Genomic DNA, 27858 nt, shown 5'->3' with positions numbered 1-27858 from the left:
TTTATGCTGTAACTCTCAGGAGGTTTTGGCTAGCTTTTTATGTTACAGAATTTTCCGAGCAAATATGTTGCTTACTTAAAGGGAAAGATTTTATTGCCTGAAAAATACAATACACATCTGCAATTTTCTACACCCACAGCTATAATTAATCTCCTCTGATTACAGCCACTCCCTGACAAGATTCCATGTTATATTTAAACACTGGATGCCACTCTGACAGTAAAAAACAAACAGAAAACAACAGAACAATAGGATCATTTTCAAAGACTCCATAGCAGCATAAGATTTAGAATCAGCAATGTCCTTTAAATTGCACTATCAACTGCCCATCCCAGCCAGAGCTCAGAGTGACCTCTAATTGCCACTATAATGGGCTCAGAAGTCTCTTGAGAAATATAAAGTGTAGATGTTGTCTGTGCTACAGAAGAGGTATGAGATTGATGTTGTATTATACAGAAATACTTCAAACTCAATGACATTGTTGGGGAAAGCAATACTGTGACACTCAGACTCTAAGGATCAGCCCCCATAAATAAAACCCTGGGTTGTCTAAGGCACCTTAAGAATGTAACCTTTGTACATCTTGCCAGAGGTTTGAAATAACACACACATGTGTTTATATACATACAGATATGTACTCAGGATTGGGAAGATGTACATGTCTGTAATTGTTTGCTGGAATCTATTGAAGCCTGTCTTTAGTAAATATAAACAAACACATCAAACACTGCAAATGTCAAATAAAGTCATACAAGAGAAGATGAACCTCAAAGTTAAATGAGAAGGTATTTCTTTTACTATTTGTAACAGAGTCCAATTGAGAAGAAAAAAAAGTATGCTTCTCTTTAGGAACAAGCTATTAAAAGCCTTAGAGCATTAGATTTTAAAATTCAGTTTTCCTAGAAGTTATGTCATCAGGCCTGAAGGGAAACACCCATCCCAAAAGCAGCATGGCAAGTCAGATTAATCCCCTGAGCATATCCAGTAATTTCAGTGGATTCCTACCAGGGATGCATTTAGCTAAACATGTTGAGTTGGATGAAAAACTATAAAATAAGAATATCTTATCCACCCACATATGCCTCACCACGTCATGAGGCAAGGGGAAGCAAGCAGTCAGACTGCTTTTTTTCTTTTTAATTAATTTTGTTCTGTTTTATATTACAGACATCCAACTAAGATTCAAGCCCATTGTCTTCGGCATTGTTGAAAAACACATAATGAGGCACAGTCCTAGACACAAAAATGTATTGTCTAGACAAATCAGACATAGCATGTGGGGCTGGAAATATTAATCCATTCCATGAAAAAATGGCAAACAGAGGAAAAAGAAATGGAGAGATTTGGCCAAGGGTCAAAGGATAACCATCAGTCAGAGCCCTGAATTGAATCCTGAGACTTAGTCCAGTGACCTGGGCAGAAAGACAGATACCATCATGCTGAACATACCAGAAATCCTCCTATGCACAACTATGGCCTGAAGCTTCAGACATGAGAGGAACAAGAAGCATATACACAAATAAATCTATTTCTACCACCACAGTTTTTAAAACCTTAATAAGCAAAGGAGAGGTTATAAAAATCATCCCAAAATGACAATGCAAATGAACAGCAAAACTGGCAATGAAGCCCATGCACCCAGATGACCACCAGGCACTTGCCTTCCAGCCAGACCTATGCCACTATGCAGCATCAGCAGCACTTCAGAAAAACAGACTCTTTCAAGGTCAGTATTTCAAGTAAACAATAGGAGATCAAATACCTATTTCAATACAGAGGCTGTATTTAAAATATATATATTGTTTCCTGTTACACAATAAGAGGAGCACACCACTACTCACACATCCACACACATCACCTCACACATCTGCCAGCAGTAACTGCTGCTTCAGCCATCGGTCCTCACATGGCCACACGTATCCCTCCTATCTTTTGGCTGTGTTAGGCTTCATTATGCAACAGAACCAGCATCAGCAGCTTTTAGGAAGGCTGCAGTTGTTGGCACCGTGACACTTCAGGCATCCCCCTACCACATGAAAAGTCAGTGTGGGACATGCACCACCAACATTCTTCTTCAGGGAGCACAAACGATGAGCTATTTTGGACTCTTCCAGGTTTGGAAAGCGTGGCACGATGCTGAGAGCACGTCTGGCCAGCAGCAGTGCACACACTGATATCCTCTGCTACTGCAAATCTGACATGAACAATGCCAAACTTTGTGATATGGTTTGAGCTGTTCTCATAATATTCCATCGAGTTAGGGTAGCAGGAACAACCTAAGATCAATATTTTGAGAAATATTTCTCAAATTTGCTAGAAAGAAAGATTTTACCACTTCACGAGTACATAACGCATTTTTCCTCGAGTTAAAACTGTTGAGATCCTAATTCAGCATGGCACTTAAAGCATATGAAGAATTGTCAGCAGAGTTAATGGAGTTTTTACCAGCTTTGTCAGGCATGTGCTGAACTGGAACCCAGGCTGTCATGCACTTGTGGCCAGACAAAGGCTAAGTGAAACCAGAACAGAAGCAGGAAAATTGCCAAGAGGAACGCAATAAAAGAAAGTTTTAGTAACTACGTTTTGATGGAGACCGATCAGATTTCACACTCCAAACTCCAGTATTGAACCATCCTTTACATGGACAAAACACCTTCGAGCCTGATTCAAGTTAGATGACAGGATTTGGCTGCCATGTGGATCTGAATCAAAAATGCAAGTCAGAGATTCCTGCACATGCAATGAGGTGTGGTTTCACCTCCAGTCACAGAACTCAGCTCAGTTTAAGAACATATTTTATAATCTGAACAATCAAAAGTCATTCCTAAGTACAAAACACATTTGGTCAAAACTTAAAAACATTTCTTATGGCTATATTAAATGCAGGGTATTTAAATCACATGAAAAACATGTACATCACATGCTACTTTGTACTTTAATCTCTTACATGCTGCTCTCAGCCTACTTCTGGAGTATATTTCACTGTAAAAATAACAAAAAAGATTATAGTTTACAGTTGTTTGCAACTGCATTCACATTAAACAAAGACTATAAAACCACCAGGAGTTGGGAAATGGGTTACAGAGGTGAGTAAAAGCAAACTTATTTATTTGGTAGGAACACAAATACAGACAATAAGTACGGCTGCTATCCAGGTAAGTCAGCTGTGCAGGTTAATTATTACTCAGAATGCAGCAGTTAAGGCACTGCAACAAAACAAGTGATCATGCAATTGTAACAGGATATGGGTATTATTGGGCCCAAAACTTTAACAGAAAAAAAAAAAAAAAAAGATAACTAACAATTAGGTACATGGAAATTTGCAGTAGTCCTGATCATAACAACAGAGATAAATGACATAGGAGAATATGAACCCTCACTACTTCAGCATGATCAAAAGAACTACAACACCCCCCCTCCACCCCTAGTAGGGAGTCAACATTGTTGGCAATTCTAGAATTCCTCCCTTGTTCTTCCCTCTGATACAATTACTGCTGGACAGAAGGCACTGGGAGAAAATGAACGTCCTCTTTGACTTGTTCTAACAATAAAACCAATCAACACAGGTCCCTTGGAAAAATGGCTATAAGAATGGTACAGTTCTCATTTCAGATGCTTAGAGCCTGTTACACAGGAAAGGTGGACATCAGCGGTTTTCGCGTTCATTTAAATCTTGAAAAACAGCTTGATCTGGGAATAAACATCCACAGCACTCTCAGAGATGGAGCAAACCCTCCCAGGTAATGCCTGGGTAATGCCTGAGCTTGCCTCAGATTAAATACTGTGAAAGGTGATGGGTGAACTAGAAGGGTGGAGCTTACCACAATTCTAATGAACCTTCATGCAGTTCTAACAACACTCAAGTATTCCTTTCCCTTTCTCGAAGAAAGGGAAAAATTGCAGAAAATAAACTTGCAAATGCAAGAGAGAATGGACTTAGAGTCAAATAAAAATTCTTATGTTACATGCCTGAAAGAAAAAAACAATGCCCTGATCTTTCTTTACTGCTTTATATCTTTATAAAGAAAAAAACTGTGCAAGAGTTTCCATTTCCATACTTGTAAAAAAAGAATTCAGTGATGAAATTAAAAAGATCACACTTCATAGAAGTGCTGCACATTTTAGTGTCAGAAGAATTAAGAACCAATTGTAAAAATGCAATTATGCAAAATTCTGTTTGTCCATGAGCTTGGTTCTGCCAAGACTTAGGCACATGTAATCTGACCTGAACGAACAATGTAATGCCCTCAGTGTCAATTGGAGCACTTATATCAGACAAGCCACTCTTTGCATAAGCATTCTGCATAATTAAGTCATTTCCTTAGTATAAAGAGGTTTGCAGTTTAAGAAAGACGGCAAAAATAAAATTAATGCACTTCTGCTCTACAGTGGCTCTAGAGGTGAAACGAGCAACTTTCACTGTTGTGAGAAGCAGAATGAAATCCTAAGGTTTGAATTTGAGTTCTCTTCTCTTGACTTGCTATGGATGGTACAAGAATAAAGAGGATGGCACACAAGATTTGCAGCCCTGCAGTAATGAAAAGCAAAAACAAACAGCTTATCAAATCCATAAATAAGAAGAATGTTCACCTAAAAGGCAGTGAAGAAGAAGGATGTGCCATACCCATGGTTAGGTACCTCCAGTTCCTGAGGATGTCCTTGGACCACAAGCACTACCAACCATGTTACTCAGCTGGAGTAAGGCATCAAATGAAAATTCCTCTGAGTTGGCTGCCCTTGATTTTTCCCAAGCACACAATTACTTCATAAACTCTGCCTATTAATCTCCATCGACAGCCTGCAGGTTGTTTGCAAATTGTTATTTGTGTCATGTAGGATATCGTACTCAAATTACAAATCTTTTCTGAGCAATTAAGTAACAAAAAGTTCAGAGGAGAAAAATCAATAGTGTAAAAAGAACAGTTCCCCAAACATTCGTACAACCAACAGCCTGTTCATACCAACGTGCCTGCTGAGCAAACAAAGGACCCAGACCAGCAAAGCACTTAAGCACATGCTTTAACTTTAAGCACGTGCCTAAGTGCTTTGCTGGAAAAAGGCCCAAAGAGAAGAATGAGCATAGTTAACTGAAAAGCCCTTCGGAATTGGATTGACTGCTTTGTTTTTCCATTAACTCTAGTTGCTAGTAAACACACATTTGGTCTCAGCATCCTGCCCAACATATTTAACCTTCATCACAAAAATAGCGATGGGAAAAGGCTACTGATAAGATGCAAGTAAAAGCAACACTCTTATGTCCCTCCGATAGGCAAACATACAAGGCGGCCCCAACCACCAACACTTTAGAATGTTCACCACACATCACTGCTTGTCCTTTTCCTCCACCTCTTATGTCGAGCTCCACACAACATATTCTTCCTCCAGCAAACCCCTGTGAGGGAAAGAATCCCAAGGCTGGAGGAGATTGCTTCCGACTGTGGGCTTTGGGAACATGGTTGGCTTTTGAAGAGCTCCACCTTGGTCATTAATAACACTTCTACATGCATCAAATTTAGCCCAAAAAGAAAATGAAAACAAAATTCCCTAGAATATCTTAAGAAAAATGATTAAGTTAAAAAAATACCTAGAGAGTCCAAAAATGGAAAGATGATTAGGGAAGGAGGTGAAGTTGGAATGAAGCAATAATAAAAAGCCCTAAGAACACATCATATATTCATAGCTCTTGAATCATTAGGGCTCCACATGACAGCTCTCACAAGCACTGGTACGGCAAACTTCCTCACTTTTAAGCAGGAGTGAAAGTGGTTAAGCCCTAGGACAAATAATTTGAAAATCTCAGCACAAGTCTGATCTCAGTGAGTTGAAAGGAATGCAGACTGCCCAAAAACACAGCAGCTGTTTGTTTTTTCTGCCACCTTTCCAAGGTTCATGTCTGGAGTGAGGATAAACAGTTCTGAAAAAAAGTTATGTGGAGTTCAGACTTAAAGAAAATAAAACATCAGACTAGCATTTCTTGCAGAAAGATTAAAAAACCCCAAACCTTAAATTATTCAGTCCTGGAAGTTTTCAGGTAGAGCTCTCAGGAGCAGAGAGGTAGATGGCTTGAGGCTTCAATATATTAAAATGCTTTCTCCGAACCAGTCTGCATTTTCAAAAGCTTGGCGCGATGTGATTCTCTTGAGCAATATTCCTCCAAGCACAGTTTCAAATTTAATAAGGTAAAATCTGTATCCCTTGTTGCATGTACGCATGTGTGCCTGCAGACACAGCAACACAAAAACCCCTTCAGAGAAACCAGCAGTTGGTGCCATGTCATTTTGGACATACTCTTTTTACTCTCCTTCCTCCTTTCCCTTCCTATGGCTCTGTTTGTGTTTAAATCAAATGAGTACCTGCTTTAAGTACATAATTAATAGCTCATGATAGGTTAGGCAACTAAAAATCCCTTGACTTTTAACATTTTTAGTGAGGTATAACTTTCTTTTGATCTATAACATAACCCAAAAAACAAGGAGTTAATCAGAAATTTACTTTGATAGATTACTAGTGGAGCTAACCCATATAAATAAGGATTGTCTGTGTTGTTACAGGCATGTCAGAAACAGCAGTAAATTCCAGGCACCATGTTGAGTTCCAACATCTGTTTATGAACTGTCCTTACTCTCAAAATGAACAGTTGCTACAGGATGAAGCATACAAAAACCTGAAACAAACAGGAATTTATCTAGAGAGCTCTCCCATTATTTTCATAGCTGATGCTGCTGGGATACTGGCATGAGGAATGGTGAACAATACAGAACTCTCATTTGCCTGAGACACACACAGATACATACATACACACATGTGTATCACATATGCAAACATTACCCAACCTGACACAAGATACTATTCATTAAGTAGACTGCAGACACTACTCCTTTCCAAATCTAAACTGTGCTTGTATCTCCACAGAGCCTGGGGGACAGGAGCAGAGGGTAAGAATGGCAGTGGATGGGGACAAGTTTGAAGAGAAGATGATAACTGTGCTCTATACACACCCCATTTTCCCTTCTTTACAGGGAGATCAAAGTTCAGTCCAACATTAACCTCACATACAAATGCTGTGTTCCAGAATTTAAGGACAACATCACACCTACTTCTCCCATTAAGACAGGAAGCACACTCAATTCGTTTCTTGAAACTAAATTAATATCATAATACCACCTTTATCAAAGGAGACTTTTGTAAGTACATTGTATACAAAGGACAAACAACTCCCAACGACAGGTTCATGGCAGGAATCTCAGGAAATACAAATAGCTCTCTGCAGTGCTATGCTCTTCCCTCTCATGCCAATGTGCAGATCCAGTCTCATCCATTGAAAGAAAACTCTTGGACAGTAAGGATGGAAGAAGACACCATCTTCAAAATTTCAGAGGAGAGTGAGTGAAAACAGGAGCTATTTCTTCAAGCTTAACAAAACCGTATTATGCCTGCAAAAACACAAGTAGGTTAAGAGGGCTTCTCTTGTTTGTTTTTCAATTTGTTTGGTGTTATCATTTCATTTAAAAACAAAACAACAAATTAAGTTTTGCTCAGGCAACTTATCCAGTAAGAAGGGCCCCCCAAAAGCCCTTCTTTCCCACTACAAGTCACCGTGTGTGGGTACTTAAAGCAACCGCAAAGCTGCTTCTATGGACTCCCTCCTGCACTTACAGGCAGGCAGAGGGAGCATGGCAGTGTTCTGGCAGTGACAGCAGGAGAGCCAGCTCTGAGCTGGCTGTAGCCTCTCAGGTAATACAGGGACAGGCTCTCTGAGGAATGCTGCTTGTTTCCAAATGTGCACTCAGGAAGAGCAGACGGATGCATACAAACTGCAGAGCACCAACAAGCTCATAACTCAGGCTGACGCATCTGAGATAGCAGAACTTGAACTAAAATAAAGTTAACTTATATTAGCAGCTCCGAGGGAACTTAAGCCTGAATATGGGTAAACTGAGAAATAAAAATAAAACTAAGTTGCTCGTTCCTCTTTCTCTCTCTAAAATCCAAATACTACCTGAAGGCAGCCAGTACCAGAAGACAAAATACAGAACTCCCTTCCCTTCACTTTAAAACAAAGCTAACAGACACAGCAGAACCTGAAGTTTTAACTGTTCTGCCCACAGCAGATTTAAGTTTCTTAACAATGGTAAAAATAACTACAGTCATCTTTAGCGTAACACACTGCAATCATTATTGCTTTGTCTTCTTCTTCCAAGTCAGACAGTCAGAATCCTACCATCAAAATTTAATTAAAGGTAGTAAGAAAATAAACAGCCTTCCTTGGAACGTCTTTGATTCCATAAGCACATACACATTTCATCCACTGAAAACTGAATTACAAGCTTTCATCTAACGAGCAGCTTAATGGAACAGCACTGGAATAAAGGAACAGGGGAAGGAAAAAACAAACCCTTGTCGATTTCATATAACACGTTATATATTTATATAGCACTGGGCTCACTATCTGGGAACATCAATTTGTAAGCTACAATAAAAGTGCTTGCTATCTTAATGTGAGCAGAAGGCAAAGCCAGGGACTTGCACCGAATCAATAGCCAGATCTTACTTAATGTGCCAGATGGTCTACCACAAAGAAGAAATGACAGAACACGTAGAAGCATCTGCCTTCCTTAGAAGCATTCTTGAATGCACTGTATCACTGATCTAAGATGATTTTTATATGCAGATGACAGGTCAAGCATAAAAGTACACTATTATAAAGGTTACAGAGCTGGCAAAGAAGTAGCATCACTTCTATGGACAAAGAATCGCCTTCTTTTGAAGTCTGGGTTGTCAGGATATTTACATCTCACAGTTAAAAGGCTCCTCTCTGGACAATATGAATGCTAAAACAAACAAGAGAAAAAGTCCTATGTAAGCTAATGCTACTTTAAAGAGATAATGTAAATCAACCCTGACATCATCAGTGTCATCCTAAAGCACGATGAGAATTTCCAGTGAAAGTTACTGACATTAAACAGATTTAGACAGCCAGCCAACAAAAACAAAGCAAACGTAAAACTAAACTGCCTTCCAGTCTAAGGCTGTTCTTCAACCATGCATTACAGTGAAAAGGGTGGCAGGAACATTCCGGTGCTAAAAAGCGTTTGTTTGGGAAGTCTGGAGAAAGAATTGGTCTCAAACAAATAATTTCTAGTGTGATCTATAAAAATCCATACATCATTTGTAACTGTAAGTTAGACAGAAAGCTGGACACCCAGCTCAACGCTTACAAAAACCTTAGCCTTCAAATCACATGGCTGTTTTCCCATCCATAAAACAACCATGCCACCTTTTTACTTCAGAGGAGTATTCTAAGGCTGAAATGATTAAGGTTCTTTCATATACAAGGTATGGCAGAAGGGTAAATTATTTCTTCCTTTTTTAAATAAAAAGAAGTAGAAGGAGAGGAGAAGACTTACGGAACAATAAGTTTAAGTGAGTTTTAATACTTTTAAGCACAATATATACTCAGTGCAATGCACAGACTTCACCCTACATAGCTTTATTTTTTTCCTTCACTGGATGAGAACACTTCTGGAATGTTATTGTTTTCAGGGGGTGGTTTTTAAGAATTTACTGTGAATGCATGCATTATATATGTGCACAGTGAAACACTCCTGGGGCTGTAAATGACCCAGGAGTTCATAAACATGGCTATTTTCTTATCTGGTTCAAATTTATGCAAGAAAGCAATTGTTGCACAGTTCTTGCTGAATGGAGACCCAATTTCACAAGGGACAAGGGCTTTGCATGGGGCTTTCCACAACGTTTCACATAAGCACGAGTTCAAAGAAGATGACAGATTGTTTATAACATGTCTTGTACCATCGGGGTCTGATCCCTGATGGTGTTCTCAGAAGCTAAAGCAAAGGAAACATACACCCCCTGAATGCAGCCTGTAACAGCAAAGAACCACGAGGACTGTTCAAAAAAGAAAGAAAAAGAGAGAAGAGAACTGAAAAACAACAAGCCTCTCTGTGGTTTCTGCCTCGTCCTTCCCCAGAATTGAGTGCCATAAGATCACAACCCCCCACACACAACACACAGAGAAGCACAGTTATCCAATGCTACCATTACTGAGCAAGTCAGCAAGCTGGATCTGAAGGACTCCCAACCACCTCTTTGCAAACGTTATTATGGGAAGATTATTATCTGACCCTTAGAGAAGCTATTAATTACAGTGTTCATGTGTATATTGCTCCTGCACAGGATCAACAATGAAAGGGTTGTTTAAGCAAAGCTCCTTTGCCTTCATGGAAAACTTGGTGTGTGTACTTCTCATCAGCTCAAGTAAATGTTAACGACTACTTTGGAAAAATAAAAAACAAATATTTTCTAATGTACCATAGCATTCTTATTTAAAAGGCTTCTTACAAGGTAGGATGCTGTATTTTCAAACTGCAGAAATAAGACCTGTAGCAGCAATGAATGTATGAACCCCAAATTTTATTTCCAAAAAGTGCTGGAGAATGTTTTAACCATCACACAGACACTCGCATATACATGCACTCTCACACTACCACACTAGGCAAGATCAGAGCTTAACAGCCAACAAAACACACATTCAATCCCTGAGATCATTTTCCTGAAATAGAAAACTACATATGTTTCTCAAATTTCACATCAAGCCACTGCACAGCCCGAACTGCAGGGGAGAGCAGAGCCAAGCCTGCTTTTGGGCTTGGGAGAGTATAAGGAACCCGAAAACAAGATGAGTGCTTGTATTTTGCCACATTTCTCATCCACAATCTAAACTTACAAACACCTCCGTTTAACAGCATTTCTAGCAGAGGCTGCTTATCAAGCAGTCTTTGCTTTGTCAAATTAAGACACATTGCCTTGGATTAGTGAGACTCCCTGAGTTCAAAATGACTTCATGGTTGGCTCAGAGTTCACTGTCTCTGTGGCAAGTTGCCAGTAATACATCTACTACTGCGCCTGCCCCCAATCCTTTTCTATACTGACCTAGCTGACTTTTTTTTTCCAGCAGCAAATGAACACAATAGAAAACTAAGGGCTAGATGCTGTCACAGCTAATTAAGAATCCTAACAACTTAAAAAAAAAAAAAAATCAAAGTAGTAAATATTTGAAGATCTGAATTCAAATCCCTGAAATGCAATGTCTCAATGTATGTCAAAGCTGTTGGAAGGGGACAAGGCTGTTTTTCTTCACTGTGCAGATACAGTTCGACACCATGAAGGGCTCCCGTTCTTGTGGAAAACACATTAAGTTTCTCTTGCTAATATTTTGTAAAGGGCATTTGTACAACAACAATAGCTAAAGCTTCCTGTTTGCCTGTATGCTTCCTGGCTTACATTAACGAGACCTGCTAACAATTTTCTTATTTAGCACACAGAGCTCTTTCAGCCTCCGCCGGCCCAAGGACAGGCCGTTTTTAAATTAATCATTAAGAAGAAAATATCGAGCAGTAACGGCTCACATTGCACCTGCCCTTCACATCCCTGATCATTTTTGCAGCTACACGCTTCCTATTTTCTTACACTGCATCAGTCTGTGTGTCACCAGACTCCAAAGAACATGTTTTGAATTTATTAAAAGCCGAATAGAAGTGGAATTCTGTCTTGTTTGGCAAAGGCACCGTCACAGGGACACTTGCTGTTGGCTTCAGGACAGGAAATTCGTGGCACTTTCTTTGTCTGATCCACAAAAACACCACCGCTTCCCTCCCAACCAGCCCTTTGAGATAATCCCCCCTTCTCCAGAGACTTCTCAAAACAAGTCTCCACGTCTGAAGCCTTGGGTTTCATAAACAGGATGTAAAACCCGAGTGCAAATCAGGATACTGTCACTGCCACATGGGCTGCAGTCTTATCAGCAAAACCTTTGGAATATTCCCAAGCCTCTTTCTTCACAGAGAGGGGTTTTAATTTTTTGACCAGGCATCTCTAAGTAGGCACAAAATATAAACAAGAAGGCAAACACCAGAATCCCAGCCAAAAGGTATACATTAGTCATGGCACAGCTAGGAAGGAAGGGAAGGGCAGAATCTGGTGTCTGTGCTGCTCCAGTTACCACATCTTTCTTACTTATTGCTCAATCCTTTAAAAGGCACAGACATCCTTCAGATAACCATCCAACTTACAGCAGTCTGTTTCTTCTACAGTACCTCTAAACATCCCCTTCTCTTCCAAGCTTTTCCACTTTCAAAGTTTTTAGCCTATCTGGAGAAAAAGTTTGGTAAGGACTCTACTAATCGTAGAGGGAAAAGAAATACTAATCAAAGGGAAAAGAAAGTAACCTCACAGAATCATAGAATGGCCTAGGTTGGAAGATACCTTAAAGGTCATTCAGCTCCAAACCCTGTAGTGGGCTGGCTGCCTCCCAGCAGATCAGCGGGCTGCTCAAGGGCCCATCCTGCCTGGCCTTGGGCACCTCCACGGATGGGGCATTGACCTACTATCACTGTGTGTCAGCTTCACAGATGAAGAGCAAGCGTAAGAATGAAAAAGAATCAAATCCTCAAAAGGTATTCAGCAGCCTGAACACCTCCATAAATGTAGATTTAATTTACTTATCCAAAGCAAAGAGGGGAGATAAAAGACTTAAGCCTGGATTCCCAGATTCAAACATACTGAATATTAAAAGAATATACACCCCTTTCTCACAAACATTCATGGCATAATACTAGTTAGCTACGTGGTTCCTAGAAATCTTTAAGAACCATATCCATTTGTATTTCAGCTTACAGCCTGTAATTAACATAACACTAAGAACATCTTTCTTATAAAACTGACTTTCTCTGAACAAACTCATGATTCTGAGATGTGTGTTGGATGTAGATAGTTTACAAAAGACTCCCCAACAAAACATGTCATATCATTTTCCCTGACATGAAAGCTAGCAATTTAAGGCTGACTAGACAAGTATTTCCACAGGAAAATTACTTGGGTCACCACTCATGTGTGAGATGACATCTCTACTAGATAAAAAGTTACTTTCCCCAGCTATTAATACATTTGCAGTGTGAGAACACACACAAAAAAATAGTTTTTGTACAAAAACTCGCTTTGTTCCAACTTTTTTCCGCAATTTTGGGAGCTACTTTAAAAGAATCCTATGTCTCTGTTTCTTCACTCATTCTGGCACTTCTTGAATCTTTATGAATGATTTGCCAGCATTTTCTTTTAAGATACTGAATTATTCATCTTCAACCAGTGGCTTATAGCACAATGCTGGACACTCTCCACCTCAGTTACTGTCAAGCCTGACATTCTTCCCTGCATTTCCAAGTCCTCCTCCACAGGTTCACTCTCTTTGATTACCAATCATGTTACACCACGTAAATCCAGCAGAGACCATCTCTATTTCCAGGCAGTGAGCTGGAAGGGCTATGAAGCAGAAACACTGGATCTAAGTACACATGACTTCAGAAACGTGTGTGAATTCTACCTGATACCACAGCTTAGCCATCTTCCTGTCTGCAATCTAATTCTTCACGAGACATCAGAAAAGAGACAGGATTACAGAAGTGCAACTCTGATAAAAATACTCTGTCCATAATACAGTTATCTCTAAGTCAGTCAGATATTTATTTTGATTTTAAGATAACTTCAAAAGCACCATATAAAGAAAAAGTGATCAGAGGTTGTAGATGGTGGGTGGAAGATAGCAGTGAGTCACACTCACCATGAGGAAAAGCGCTGAGCCTATGAAAGCACTGCTAGTATGCCTGAAAAAACAGCTTTCTCCCCACAGCAGCACTTCTGCAATAATACCTGACTATCCTAGGGGCCAAACCAATGTTCCTTGATGTAACCTTGGGTCAGGAGTAGGAAAGTTGCAAAGTTTTCAAGCTTTTAACCAGGGATCTGCCAGGAAAGCTTTTTAATGCAGAAGAGTCGGCTTCTGGATCATTCAAAACATCTGCATGATCGTACATTAACCCAAATGAGAAATACTAAGAATTGAACTCTTTTAATAGGGAATATTACAGGCAACAATCTTTTAAGAACAGTGGGAATCAATGATTTGAAACTCATTCTTTGAAGTTCATAGGCAGATGCTGTTCACTGAGATACACAGACAGCACTTCTAAAGGGAGTAGGTCAAAGTCTCAGAGTATGTTTAAGTCCCCACCCCTCAGGTATTCTTACCTGAACTTTTTGCTTATTATATATCCACTGGAAAAAAACTTCCCTTGGCAACAAGGCACTTCTGGCCAGCAGAATTGTTTGCAGGTGAAAGACAAATGATTTCATACTCAGAAACATGAACCAATAGCTGCTTTCAGATACTTCAAAGCCCAATCACACGCTGCTTAACTTTGTGCACTGAGTAATCTCTCCGAAGCCAAAAAGACCACACAATGTTTTTAAATGTTAAATACACACAAAATGTTTTAAGGAGCCACTTAAAAACGTAAGGAAGCAAGAGTAGGAATTTCAACACATGCAAAGATCCTTCTTACAGAAATGTCCCTGGAATTACTTGATTTTACCACCACCAAAACAGATTAAAAAAAAAATAATAAAAATAAAATCTGTCCTCTACCAGGGTCAAATAATGTGTGATTCACAATGACTTAACACGGTGCCTTGCCCTGTGAATAGGCTCCTTTGTGCTCAAGGGAAAAGGTGGTAAAAATCTTACACGTGATAAAATTCCACTTCCACAGTATTATGAAAGATGATATGCAGGATGAAATACTTCACTTCAAACTACATGGCAAATCTTCAGAAAGAAGTGTGCACAGGGGGAAGTAGAGGATGGGGGAAAAAAATTAAGGTTTGATTCCAAGAAAAAAATTCTTGTCCTATTTTCCTATTTGTTTCCCTTTTATTATCACCTAAGACATTCCAGTAGAGCTGAAATGATCAGTTTAATTTGGGGAAGTGCACATTAAGGCAGCAAAGGATGATATACAGGGAAGTACTTTATCCAAAATAGTATGATCTTTTTCCAACTGCTAAATTGGTAATAACAACAGTTATATTTTAAAGTCTGCAGGAAGGTGCCCTCCATCACCTCACATAGACTAAACTATGCTGGAAGTTAGGAAACAGGTTGGAGAAAGGGATTTCTTTCATACAGTACAGCTGCCTCTATTAAAAACAAGAGGGACAGAAGATGCTATGGGACAGAGAGGAAGAGCAGGAACCCTCTTCATCAATGCTAGAGATCCCTTTGCTCAAACAAGATAAGAATTCTGTTCCATGTACATCACCACTCTCTCTGGAACTATCTCCCTCTCTTTAAAAGCACATTCCAAATAATATTCGAAGTCCAACCTCACTTGGATCATATTCTGTTTTAGCTTCTTCAGCCAGCGGCACAAGGTGATCCTTTTATTATTTGCCCGCACTTCTCACACCATCTATCAGCCATCCTAGGATCACAAAGCCAAATTCTGCACTTAGTACAAACTTTCTATCAGCATCTCACCATGTGTGATACAGAGATGTTCCAACATATAAGGGCAAATAAAAGTGTTTCCTATGTCCTATTAAACTTATCAGAGGACAAATTTAAAGAATCTGTACCCATATACATGTGACATTTAGACACATCTGTTTCCCAGGTCATATCTTTTCAACTGCCTCAAAAAGGCTCTCTTAAGAGAGGAAGCCAGTTTTCTCCCCACAGCTGTACCTAAGTTTAAGTAGCACTTGATATATATGATATTGATCATTATGGTCCTTTTCAACTCAGGCTATTCTATGATACTATGATGCACTCAAGTTGCTTGGGGAAAAAAAAGGCCATTACCTTTCTCTACTTAGTCCCTGAGCAGAAGGTGCCAGTTCTAAACTGAAGTCTTGAGTATTTGTACAATACAGAGATCCTGCAGGGAACAGCGAGCCTGGAATTTATCCTCCTGAAATTTGATTTGAGTCAACTGACAGGTCAGCTTACACTGCATGATCTTTTGGGTGAGAGTTCTTTTGCTATGCAGTTGACAGCTGTACAGAACACAGTAGAACCTGACTATATTTGCAATACCATCTTTCAGTTCTTTGTGCAAGAATTTACTAGCTTCCATTCTCTTCACTTTTTCATTCAAAGTCAAACAGCATCTTTATATAATGCAAGATATGTATTTAACAATAGCTGCCTATTAGGGAGACTGGCCAGGGAGAAAGAATGCTCAAAAAGAAATCTATCTGATATGAATGCATTTTCCATTGCCCCAACACTAAAACTAACTCCTTACAGCTTTCGTTTTGGACTAATTTTTGCACAGATACAACTCCAGAGACTCCAATGGAAGTACCTGTGAGCTGTGCTGAGCTGGGTGTGGAATTGGGCCATAAGACTTTTTTTTTTTTTTTTGAAGTGGACACTGTATCTCACTTCTCAGATGGAGGATTTGTTTATCTGCATGTGTATTTCACTTGTACTAATGTCACTTGAATCAAGATTTTAATGGAGTTCTCTCAAACACCGCTGTTTAATTTATCAGCAAGCACTGTATGATGCTTTTGGTGAGTGTTTTACAACGAAGTAACCACTCCTAGATAGATTTTATACGATGTCTTCCATACCCAAAAGAAGCATTTTGTTTCAGTTCTGAGAAAGTCAATAAATTTGTCAACAAAAATAGATTTCAAAGCACTATTAGAAGCTTATTTCACAGTAACAAGAGCAACTATATTTATGTTCCTAAATAGAATATAAGACCAATGGACTAACAGTTGTAGCAACATACTGTATATGTGAATTACGCTGCTCACAGGAACTGTGTTCAGGAATGTACAATGGAAGCAGGAGATAGGTTCAAGATGTTTTAGAGCAGACTGAATTACAGACAGATGTATGTAACAGCACGTCCAGTCAAAATGAATTAGAGCAGAAACACACATAAGAAAATAGACTCAGATGACTAAATCATCCTGTTACAATTAACATACCTTGCAGTGACACCTGTGGCTTTCCAAGATAAGAAATCCGGGAGATCAAAGAAGTAGCCTGCCTTCTCCCAGCACGACTCTTGTAAGTTCTAACAAAAAAACATTAGAGAAATACAGATATGAGGGCAGACATGATCACCTCCTCCTTTTAATGGCAATTAAGAGAACTGCTGTGGGGAAAATTTTAATTTTTCCAAATTCAATACCCTGATCTCTGTCCATATTCCTGCACTGCTCACTTTGCAGTGATTTACTGTCTGAAGAACTGAGTTCTTTCCCCACCACAAATTGATCATAAGGGCTTCCCAAGAAAGTTAATGGAGACACATGGTTCAGATCCATAACGTGGGATCTTTCAGTTCCCTGTCAGCTGCTCAGTGTCAGAGCAGACAGGCACAAAATCAGTAGACAACTCACTTTAAAAACATTTGCTCAAAGCCATGCCTTACTTTCTAAAATAAACCATTTTATATTTATTATTTCTAAATTTTAAGTGCAGGAAGAAAACAAATACCTCTGTGAGCACGGAACAAAGCTTTGCAATCTATTAGGCCAGTTGATCAAAGCAAGTAAGAATCTGTAAGCTTTCTATGAAGCTTCACCCTCCCAAATTGCTTTAAAAATCTCCAATGGTTTTCTAAATAACTGAAACAGTGGCTCATCTAAGAGTACATCCTAGCTGGGGTCTCTGGGGCATGGAGACCTGCTAGGTGGCACAGTTTCAGCCAAAAACACACATTTGGTCAACGGTTGCATCTAGCAGGCTATGACAGAGTTGGGGAGGTACTCCAGAATAAGATGGGAAATTATTTTGGGGCTTCATCTCTATTGAAGAAATCTAAGGGGTGATTTGCTTGCCATACGGTGTATTTGCATTTCATATCCTACCATTTTCATCTACTCTTCATAAGCTCAGGCAAAGGCAATTATAAAAGATTATACAAGATTGCAGATGCAAAGGATTTTTAGAAAAGTATTAAACACTAAGAGTCTTAACAGCTTACTGTGTTAAAAAAAGACTGATGCAACTGCAACTTTTAAACAAAATGTACAAGCTTTGCATGCCTGTTCCAAACTTGAGTGTAGCTTACACACTAGATGTAGATGGCTACTACTTCCAATTTAACTTTGTATTTGAAATGCAAAGGTGCTCCTTAGCTTAGTACAAAGCTCACTCATCCTATTTCGATCATACAAACTATTCTGCATTGGTTTTTAAGAAGCAACAGAAGTAGATTTACTATTAGTGTTAATCATAAAAGATATTAGATTAAGAACAACTGTGCCCTTCAAGCAAATCTGCTTTATCAGAGATACTCACTGGGTCCTTATTCTATTACTTAGGGAATTCCCAAAAGCCACACGTTAGTGACATTGAAGTATTTTGTTTCATGAACATCCAAATGATTCATTCTTTGCCATCTCAATGCTTTGTCATCACTAATTAGTAAAGAAAGACAAAAAAACCATAGCATATCCTGATGCTTTTTCCAAACAAGTTTTAAAAAGTCTCCATGTTTTTGATACTCACTTAATTTAATTTATTCTTACTCGTAGTCAAATCTGTGACCACATTAAAAGCAGGATGGAAAAGATCCAGGAACATTCCCAGTACTGTATTCATATCCTGCATCTCAGCCATCAAACTCACTGCTAAAGAAACACATTCAACCTTTCAACTGAGGGGCACCCATGGATGCTTCTTTCATTTAAAAAGAAAACAACCACAGAATTGCAGAGGTTGGAAGGGACCTCCAGAAACTGAGTCCAACCCTGTGCTAGAGCAGTAACCCTACAATAGGTTGCACAGGTAGGCATCCAGCTGGGTCTTGAGTATCTCCACAATCTCTTCGTTGTGAGAAAATACAACACTTCTCAACGGTTATTCAGAATTATCTGGAGATTTTAAAGTAACTGTGGGTAATGAGTTTAAGAATTATGAAGCACAGAATCTTTCGGTCTTCCTAGACCAGAAGGATAAAAGTGAGAGGTGGGGAGAACTGGTACAGAGGTCAAGAAATAGGTAGAGGCCATTTCTGCCAAGTCAAAAGATTATCATGAAGCCATGCTGCACAATTTTGTTTCATGCTATGCACACTGCTCACCTATGAGTTGGGCTGAAATGCACACACTTGTAGAACTTCACATGAGCTTTTCTATGCAACAGGATTTTTCAGAAACACATAGGAGTGTTCTCCTTGAGAACAAGAAAGGAGCTTTCAGATTTGTACCTTAGTGCTTTGCTGAGTATTTTATTTCTGTATTGAAAACTTCTGCTTTTACTAGCTATATTATTTTCTTGTAAGATTAAGTGATCATCAGACAACTAAAAGTAGTGAAAATGCTTTTACCCCCACACCAGAATTAAAATATGTAGACAAACACCAAAACTTGCCTAACTTTCATAATTGCTAATACAGACTAAATGTGAATTGGAAAATATTAAATGTCTTTACAGACAGCTTTTATATCCAAACTCTGTTGGACACTGGATTAATTTAAGATGGGCTTGAAGTAAAACTTACGATTTAGCACAGGGCATTGGCCTGTATTTCATAGCTACTTATCAGTCAAAACCCACACATTCTGAAACCATCCCAAATTGGTGTGTGAGAAACCTAGATTAAAACCAGCAGGGACAGATGGAATCAGAAAGATGTTTTACCATTTAGAGTATAAAAAAAAAAACGTTGGCATGAGCATTCAAGTTCCATATCAGGTTAAGATCTAAGTCATCTGAAAATGAGACACACTCACTGAATAATAGTCTGCTTTTCCCAACTCAACCTGAATTTTGAATCCCAATCTCCTAGGCAATCTGCATGAACAGACTGAAGACAATACACACACTCACGAGGACATAAGAAACTGATGTCCCACACCCTATTCCGACTCAGACAAAGCAAGAACTTAGAACTTCCATCTCCCACACTTCAGAACTAATGCCAAGCCATGCAATAGAGCCCTTCTCAGACATCCAAGATAAACTGTAGGCACTATTAAAATCATTGCTGGAGCCAGGGCTGCAGACTGATCAGTTTTGCAACTGTAAGTTGCACTCAAAAAAAAAAAAAAGATAAAAAAAACCCTAAACAAACAACATAAACAAACAACACCCCCTTTCCCTCCCCCCAAAAAAAGCTCAACCCACCAAATGAATCACCAGATTCATCTTAAGGCCTTAAACGTGTTCTTGGGGCTAAGAGGCCACCTTAGAAAGTAAGCTGTAAGGATAAGGCAAAGGTGGAAAATTCTGCTTTGGTGCATCACACTGTCTCCACAGACAAGACACTGTCTTAGACACCTGCAGATGTTTCCAAATCCATGAGGCAGCCTCGGGATAGCACCAAAAGTCAGGCAAATATCATAGTCCAGGTCAGGCAATGCCACGTGCACGACAGAAACACAGACCAGCGCTATCAAAGGCTGAGTTAACTGGAGCTGTAAAAAGGGATGAAGGAAAAGCTGTGGGAATGTTCATAAAGATCATCACATTGTAGCAGAGTTGAGAGATTCTCAGAGGTGCAGGTGTTTCAAGCATTCCAGATGTTAGTCCTCTTTTTTTTTTTTAAGGCTATTTTGCTTGATTAGTAACTGCTACCAAAAGCCCGACTGAACAGTCCAAAGTACAATCTATGCAAACATGTCTAACTTATGTATGGATTTTGATAGCAAAAAGCTGTTCAAGCATTTATAAACAGTCCTTATCAAGAGTTCAGTTTCAAACCCAGTAGCTTGGATTCTGTTCACTAAACATGGAGTTGAGGGCTTTTTATTGGTAAAAATCTTACCAGTTGCGTTCGACAGAACAAAATCAGCTGCAAATGCAATAAAGAAGAGGACATACACAACAAATATGTTGCTGCCAAGCTAATGCCCCTCCGTAGCCAGGAAAATACATGTTTTAATTGTTTCTGCAAATTATCCCTTTGGCTGATAAAGCTGCAAGTCATGGGTGTACAAAAACAAACTAAAAGAACGATGATGCATAAAAATGTGGCTGTAACTGAAGATGTGCTCAGTGAAAGATCACTGACAATGTGCCATAAGAAATATGAAGAAGATAAACTGAGAATTATCAATTTTAGTTATCAATTGCAAGGAATTTCTGCTAGTCATTCACTCTGATTATTTTTTTTTTTGCTGGAGGGAGGATACCATACTTAAATATGAGGTGTGAAAATACACTATAGGAAAACTGCATTCCATTTGGGGACAGTTACCAAGCAAATACCTATTCCCAGTTCAGCACGCTCCACCCTTCTGGAATACGCCACAGCATATGGGATGAATGTTTTTTAGAAATAGCTGATTTGTAATGCCATTAATATGACAAAAATGTAACAAGCATCCTCCTGTTTTGGCACAAGCCACAATCAAATCTCCAGCCAAAAATTAGTAAACAAGATTCTCTCTTCTGCTACCTTTGGGGAAAAAAACCCACTAATATTAATTCTAGAGCAGAACCAACAGTAACCACAGACCTTGCAAGATAATTCTAAAAAAAAATTGATATCTAAGGAAATTATGGCAAGGTAGGAGAATTATCTGGTTATTCTGAGAGATTCAGTAACTAAGGACTACTTTCTTTTTCACTTTAGTTTACATTTTTACTTATCTTATGGAGTTCAGGAGGACTTTGTCAGCATTATCTTTCAGCTGGTTTCTAAATATTTGTGAAAGGATAATATTTTTTTTTTTCCCAACTTTATCTACAACATTCCACACTCTTAATTCAGCTGACAACATTCCAAATTCAAGTGACTGTACCTACAGAAAGTAGATTTAAAAGAAAGATATTCATTTTGGTTTACATATACTGCAGATCTAACATTTAAATGGATCCTCTCAGCACACAAGGAGCAAAGAAACAAAGTGCTGCTCCTAAGCGAGCCACTAATGTTGACAAGAAAGCCCCAGAAGCTTATCCAGCAGCTGCATTCAGTTGATCATTTACTGCAAAATGACCTACAAGCAAACTTCACAGGCAGTGCTGACTTTGCCATATGACACCTATCTTCAGTCACAGACATCAGGACCCTCCAATTAATTTCATGCAGACCAGCCACTGGATGCCAGGGCATAAAGTGATTCATCAGTGCTCAAACTGAATGTAAGCTAATACAATTCAAACAAAAGATTGCAAAGAAACTTGTTAGGTCTTCCACAGTCTGGTTTCTTAATTTGAAATCAAAATGTGATAGAGTGAAATAATTAAATGTATAGAATATGCTCTGAAGCCTCTACTTTCTAGTTCTTCCTAATCTCTGCGCAGTGAAAATGTAAAGCGATCAAAAGAAACACACAGATAAAATACTACATGAAAAAGAAAATCTAGAAGAAGCTGAGGAGAATAACTTACAATTTGGATGAATAACTGCAACATCCTTCCACAAATAAATACAAGTCATTTATAACAGGAAAATTACAAGAAATAAAGACCAGTATCTACTCCTTGTGTAATTAATTCAGCTCACTCATCACGGTGAAGTCATCTTCAGTATAAATTCTAGTAAGAAAAGATGACAGAAGTGGAAAGCACAGTTAGGTCACCTCCCCCTTCTCCTTTCTCTTCATTACTTCCAGAAGTTCACAGTAAATTTGATAAGTGATATTCTTTAGGAATACCTAAAATTGTTTAGATGAAAATTCTTAGAAATTTCTTTCCAGAAACACAAGGTCAGGTAATGACAGGGGACATTTAGGGTAAGTGTCAGGAAGAAGCTTTTCACTGAGAGGTTGTTGAGGTGTTGGGTTGAAGTTGCAGATTCTCCATCCCTGGAGGTGTTCAAGGCCAGGCTGCATGGGGCCGTGGGCAGCCAACTCCTTTGATTCATCCAGCGGGTGGCAATCCTGACTGCAGCATGGGGTTGGTGCTCAATGATCTTTGAGGTCCCTTCCAACCCAAGGCACTGCACTGAATCTGGCAGAAAGTAATCTACATTTGGCCAAGCATCAACACCAAACGTAAAAGCCAGACTAGAGGAGGTTTTGAAAAGTTGAAGTGGTGAGTGTTTTTCCTTTTCTCTGACAGTTGTTAAAAACACAAGAAAGAAGCAGAGTTTCGCATTTTGAACAGAGCATCTTCCTTCTACAGATGATCTACTTCCTAGAGATGACATGCAACTAAATTCCTCAGCTCCTTCTTGGAAAGCTGATGAAGCTCAAACTAGATTGCCCTGTGAGCAGCCAAAGGCATCACACATTCCCTCACTGTTGGATGCAATGTCTCAAAGGCAGTAATACATCCAGCAAGGATGCCCAGTGCTGAGACACTGCTGCTTTCACACTGATACAAAAACCAACCCAGAAGTGGAACCTAAGCCCTTTTTAAGCATGTTCAGCTACAATACTTTAAGTATGTGTACAGCTCCATAACTAAATACTAGGATACTTCCAGGACACATTCATCACCTGCACTGAAACTACTCAATACATCTGGTCTTAAAATTACATAAGAAAAGCATATTAAAAGTTTTCATCTGAGAAAAACTGAACCTCACTAAAATTAATCTCTAAATAATCAAGAGGTAAAAAAAAAATCTCAAAACATCTTCATCGCATCTTAAGGCTGGCCTTACCTTGCACACCTCTGAGCTCAGCGCTAAGGTCGAAGAACTTTGTTTCTGAAATATCATTCTCAGGCATTTACAAATAAAATGATATTAATCATTACTAAAAACACTGCAATCTTAGAGGCACTCACTTCCTTTATCCACAACAACTTAGGAGGCTGCATTTCCACAGACATCACTCCCCCAACGTAGCTCAAAATCCGGTGCTGCGTTGCATTGATGCGGTCTACTTGACTGACTGCACGATGGTCCATCCACATAATAACATTCCTGTTGTTTTGCCCTTTAAAAGACAATAAAATAAAACAGAGATTGGTTTAGGTCCTGTATAACTCCACCACAATACTCTACGTTACTAGGCTGTAAGCTGCTTCACGCTTACACCTCTACATGGAAAACCCTAGTACATAAATGTGCTAATAATTCACAGTAGGTAGCTAGAGATAAAATTCTAGCCAACTTTTAAGGCATGCTGAGGGCTGAGAATGCCCTGAGACTGAAACTAGTCAGGCTTGTGAGAGTCCAACAACTGTGACAAGCTATGCTTTTGTAAAGTATGTTTCATTCAAATAACCCAAACTACTGGACATGGTACACATTTATTTTAAAACACAAAAAAACATTTTAAATTCCCACTCATCAAAATATGACAAAATCTGAGCAAATAAGTTATAAATTGAAATGAACTTGGCCAGTCAATTAATTAAAGAGTAATAAGGGATTCTTTTTCCTATTCTATAGAGAAAACTATCCTAAATTCTTCCAAAAATACTTGCATGGCTGTAGTTGACCAAACTATGCTTATTTTGGGTGTGGAAGGCAAAAGCATTCAGCAAGTCTGTGTAACACATCAGAACAAAAAGCAAAAAACATCTGAGTTAAATTAACCTACAAAAGTCCTACTAAACAGGTGAAGGAACAATCCAAGTGACACTTCACATCACTCTCTTGCAGAGTACAGTGCATACTCAACTCCACAAAAGAGCCACTCATGCATTTCAATCTTGAAAACATACTCCAAGACAAGTCAGGTCTATGAGGAGCAATGCTACACTAAATACGGACTCAAACAATTTAGCCCTCCCAAACTGCCTGCAATGAGCTTAGTGCATGCCCAGTGTGACAGATTCTGTCTGTTCTTCTCTTATATTTGATAGCATTGTTTAAAGCCCAAGTTCTTGAGGATATCGGACAGCAAAAAGTGAGAACTGAATTTGACTCAGTAGACCAAAATAGCCCCAGACATCATCAGATACTGAACAGATCAAAGACTCTCAAACTGAAAAATAATCTTTCCTAAATTTAGCAAAGGACATTTTGGGGACAAAGCTGCTTTTTTTTTTTTTTTTTTTTTAATAAGGACAGGAGATGACAAATAAATATGAGAATAGAAAGGGTAAAACAACAGAACTGTGATTATGGCTATGTAACTACTGAATTAGCTGCCTCCCAGTCATAAATGGGATTGTGTGAGGGGAAAAGAAGGCTTCTGAAGTATTGACTTAAAAATTAATAACAACTTAATTTTCTTTTTAGAAAAAGGTACCAGACTATTTCAGAGGCTTAGCACTGTCCTAGGCAAAGACAGAACACCAATGTAATAAAAATATGCAAGCTCAACCTCCTGCTTGCAACTCTATGACAGAAGAGGCAGTCAGGCTACACTAATACTACATTTCTAGCATTCCTTTAGCCAGTGTGGGCAGGTATTCACACAGACAAGAAAAGCCATGATTAGTAAAGTCTGAATGAGGATGAAACATCTAAAAATTGAAAATGAGCAGAGACCTCGAAGAGGCAGCCCCTCTGATCCACTATGAAGGAGTTTGGTGTTAGGATGCCAAACAGAAAGCAATTCATCTCCCTTTTGTCCTACCTTGTGAGTTGACTGCCAAAGGTTGGAACTGTTTATCCACGACAACAAGGGAGCACGTAGCATCAAATCCAATGCCTCGAATCTGGCTGGCATCAACATCACAGATGACTTTCTGCAAATATATAAAGCATACACAAATACAAAGAAATCATGTATATGGCTTACCATGTGAACTAATGAGCACAGAAAACAAGTTAGAAATCCAAACTCAAACTACAAAAATCTAGAGATCCAGTATTCCTTAATATCTCAATCTGAATGCTAATAAAAATGTAGCAAACAGTCAAAATTTGGTTTTCAGAACTGTATTCAAACATATATGAAAAGATCTTTAACAGGCTTTGAATCTTTCTAGCACTGTTATTTCTTTTCTAAAAGTTCTGCTGCATATGAACCTGGAGACAGGATTAGGGTTATGGATTTCCATCACTTCATTCAGTTTGCAGGTGGCAAACGAGTGAAGTATCTTATGAAACTGCTCTGGTAATACTGTGCCATCGTTTTTGTTACAAAATAAAGGGTCCCAAAAATAAATTGCTGTCAAGTTGGTCAAAACCTAAAGCAGTGCTAATACAACTGTAATGCAAACCTTTTCAGAAACTCTGCTACCAAGAGTTTGGAAAGCTTACTTTCAGAAAATAATCTGAAAAACTCATCACCCCCAAAAGATCTGAACTTCATGGCTTCAAGCAGCACTGGAGAAAAATATATAACACCCACATGGATCAAGTGCTGTGTAAAGTTGCAAGGCATCTAAAATGTAACGCAATAATAAATTGCCACTTCTCAGCAACAATAAAAATATCATTATCTTAATTAGTACTATAATGAAAGACTTTAGACTTGCAACAGTGCCAGTGTCTTATTGGCTTTGTAAAGCCAAGGTTCCAGAGACCATATTTTAATCGCTTAAATATGAGATTGTATTTAAAGATCAAGAAAAAAGCAATTCACAAAGAAAAGCCAAATAACTTGCTCTGTCTGTAATATCAGGCTGCTTTCCCTGTCATTCCTGTCACACTACTCTTCTCCTTCCCCTCCCCTCACCACTTGTCTCCTTCATCGCACAAGATTTCTGCAGAGCCAAGCTCACTGATGTTTGAAAAGGCTGACCAATAGCAAAAGAAAGAGCAAACTGCCCATCTGCAAATTACAAAGCATGTCATGAATATTTAAAAAAATAACCTTAGATCGTGGAGCAGGCTGTGGCTTTATTACAGAGGATGAAATAGTCTGCATGTAGTCTGCCAAGCAAGGTCAGTCATTTACCACCAGCATGTACAGGTGGATCCTTGGATCCCTTATAATTAGGTTTATTTCAGTCTATTTTTAAGCTTGATACTATCTACAAATACATAAAATTTCTTTCAGTTTTATAACACCAGACAGATGTCTTAATGGGGATCACAGGTGATAGACATACGAGGCACCATCCATAAAACAGACTGAATTTCTATAATAACTGCTCCTTTTTGTCTGCAGTGCAACACCACACACACCTCTAAAGGGATGCATTATCAGTTCTGAGCAATCTCAACTCCTCAGAGAAACTGTGGCTAAAACATGTAGCAGTGGAACAAAAATCCCTGATGCGAATCCCAAAGGCAGTGGAAAAGTCCTTTAGATCTAACATAAAAAGGAAAGGCTTTCCTCCTCTTTTCCATTATATCACTCTGGCCTTCTGCTCCTCACATGGATAACAGGCACTGTGAAGCTACGTATCCTAAAGATGCCTTGAATGTATGCAGGTGGTTCAAGGTAGAGAAACATGGCAGAACTGAATATTAAAGGCCAGTGACTGAAAGACTTCCAACTTCCAAACTTTGAAGCGCTGCTTGAAACTCATCTCCTTCATTTCTTTTCCTTCAGGTACCTTGGTGACTGCACAACAAGCAGCCCATATGTCAGCAGAGGATTGTTCATAGTGGTCTGGTTGAGGTTCCCAGATCTGTATTGGTTGTTCTGCGTGCATCATTACTGTCCCAAACTCATCTACCAGCGCAGCACGAACACTTGCTGATCCAACATCAATTCCAACATAGTATTTCACTGAAGTCTGCCTCTCACTGTGCATTTTCAATACAGCCTGTGAGGAAAAATAAAGTAAACAAGTAAACAAATTGAGCTTAAAAAAAAAACAAAATGACAAGCAAAGTTATGCTGCACAGGAAACGAGATGCTGTGTAAGTGCTTGTTTGGTAACTTCTTTGCAGCAAGTCTTCACACAGCATTTTTCAATTAATTTGAGTTTTCAGGCCTTGGACGAGTTTTTCTGTTTTTATCTCCAATGTTTGTAACTGGCTCTAGGGAACCTAAGGGGGTTGGACTGAATGATCTCCAGAGGTCCCTTTCAACTCCTAAGGTTCTCTGATTCTGATTGCATCTAAGTTGCATGGCACAGAAGTTCCTGAAAAGCAAAATGTGAATTTGCACGTAAGAGCATACATGCTCTGATAAAGCTCATGCATGCACACAAGGAACTGAGCAGTAGTCATACACTATCATACCTGTATAAAGGAAAAAAGGAAGGAGACAGGGAGCAAATGAAAA

The 27858-nt window shown here is 39.0% G+C and overlaps 1 protein-coding gene across 8 annotated transcripts in view; it reads right to left on the bottom strand.

The window, feature by feature from the left end:
- Window positions 1-27858, bottom strand: part of FGGY (FGGY carbohydrate kinase domain containing) — a 276519-nt gene that overhangs the window by 82601 nt on the left and 166060 nt on the right. For all 8 annotated transcript variants that reach the window (XM_042873303.1, XM_042873305.1, XM_042873306.1 and 5 more), the window contains 4 exons: window positions 27182-27394; window positions 25309-25420; window positions 23564-23715; window positions 16858-16946 (listed from right to left, as the gene is read on the bottom strand). In XM_042873303.1, coding sequence (XP_042729237.1) covers window positions 16858-16946; window positions 23564-23715; window positions 25309-25420; window positions 27182-27382 — 554 coding nt within the window. In that variant the 5' untranslated portion in view covers window positions 27383-27394. Of the gene's footprint in view, window positions 1-16857; window positions 16947-23563; window positions 23716-25308; window positions 25421-27181; window positions 27395-27858 lie in introns of those variants that run through there.

The sequence above is a fragment of the Lagopus leucura genome, unplaced genomic scaffold (genome assembly GCF_019238085.1).
Source record: "Lagopus leucura isolate 7727_CA_CO unplaced genomic scaffold, USGS_WTPT01 Super-Scaffold_100009, whole genome shotgun sequence".
NCBI lineage: Eukaryota > Metazoa > Chordata > Aves > Galliformes > Phasianidae > Lagopus > Lagopus leucura.
Note: the sequence above shows the minus strand (reverse complement) of the source record. Positions and strands in the feature narration are given on the sequence as shown.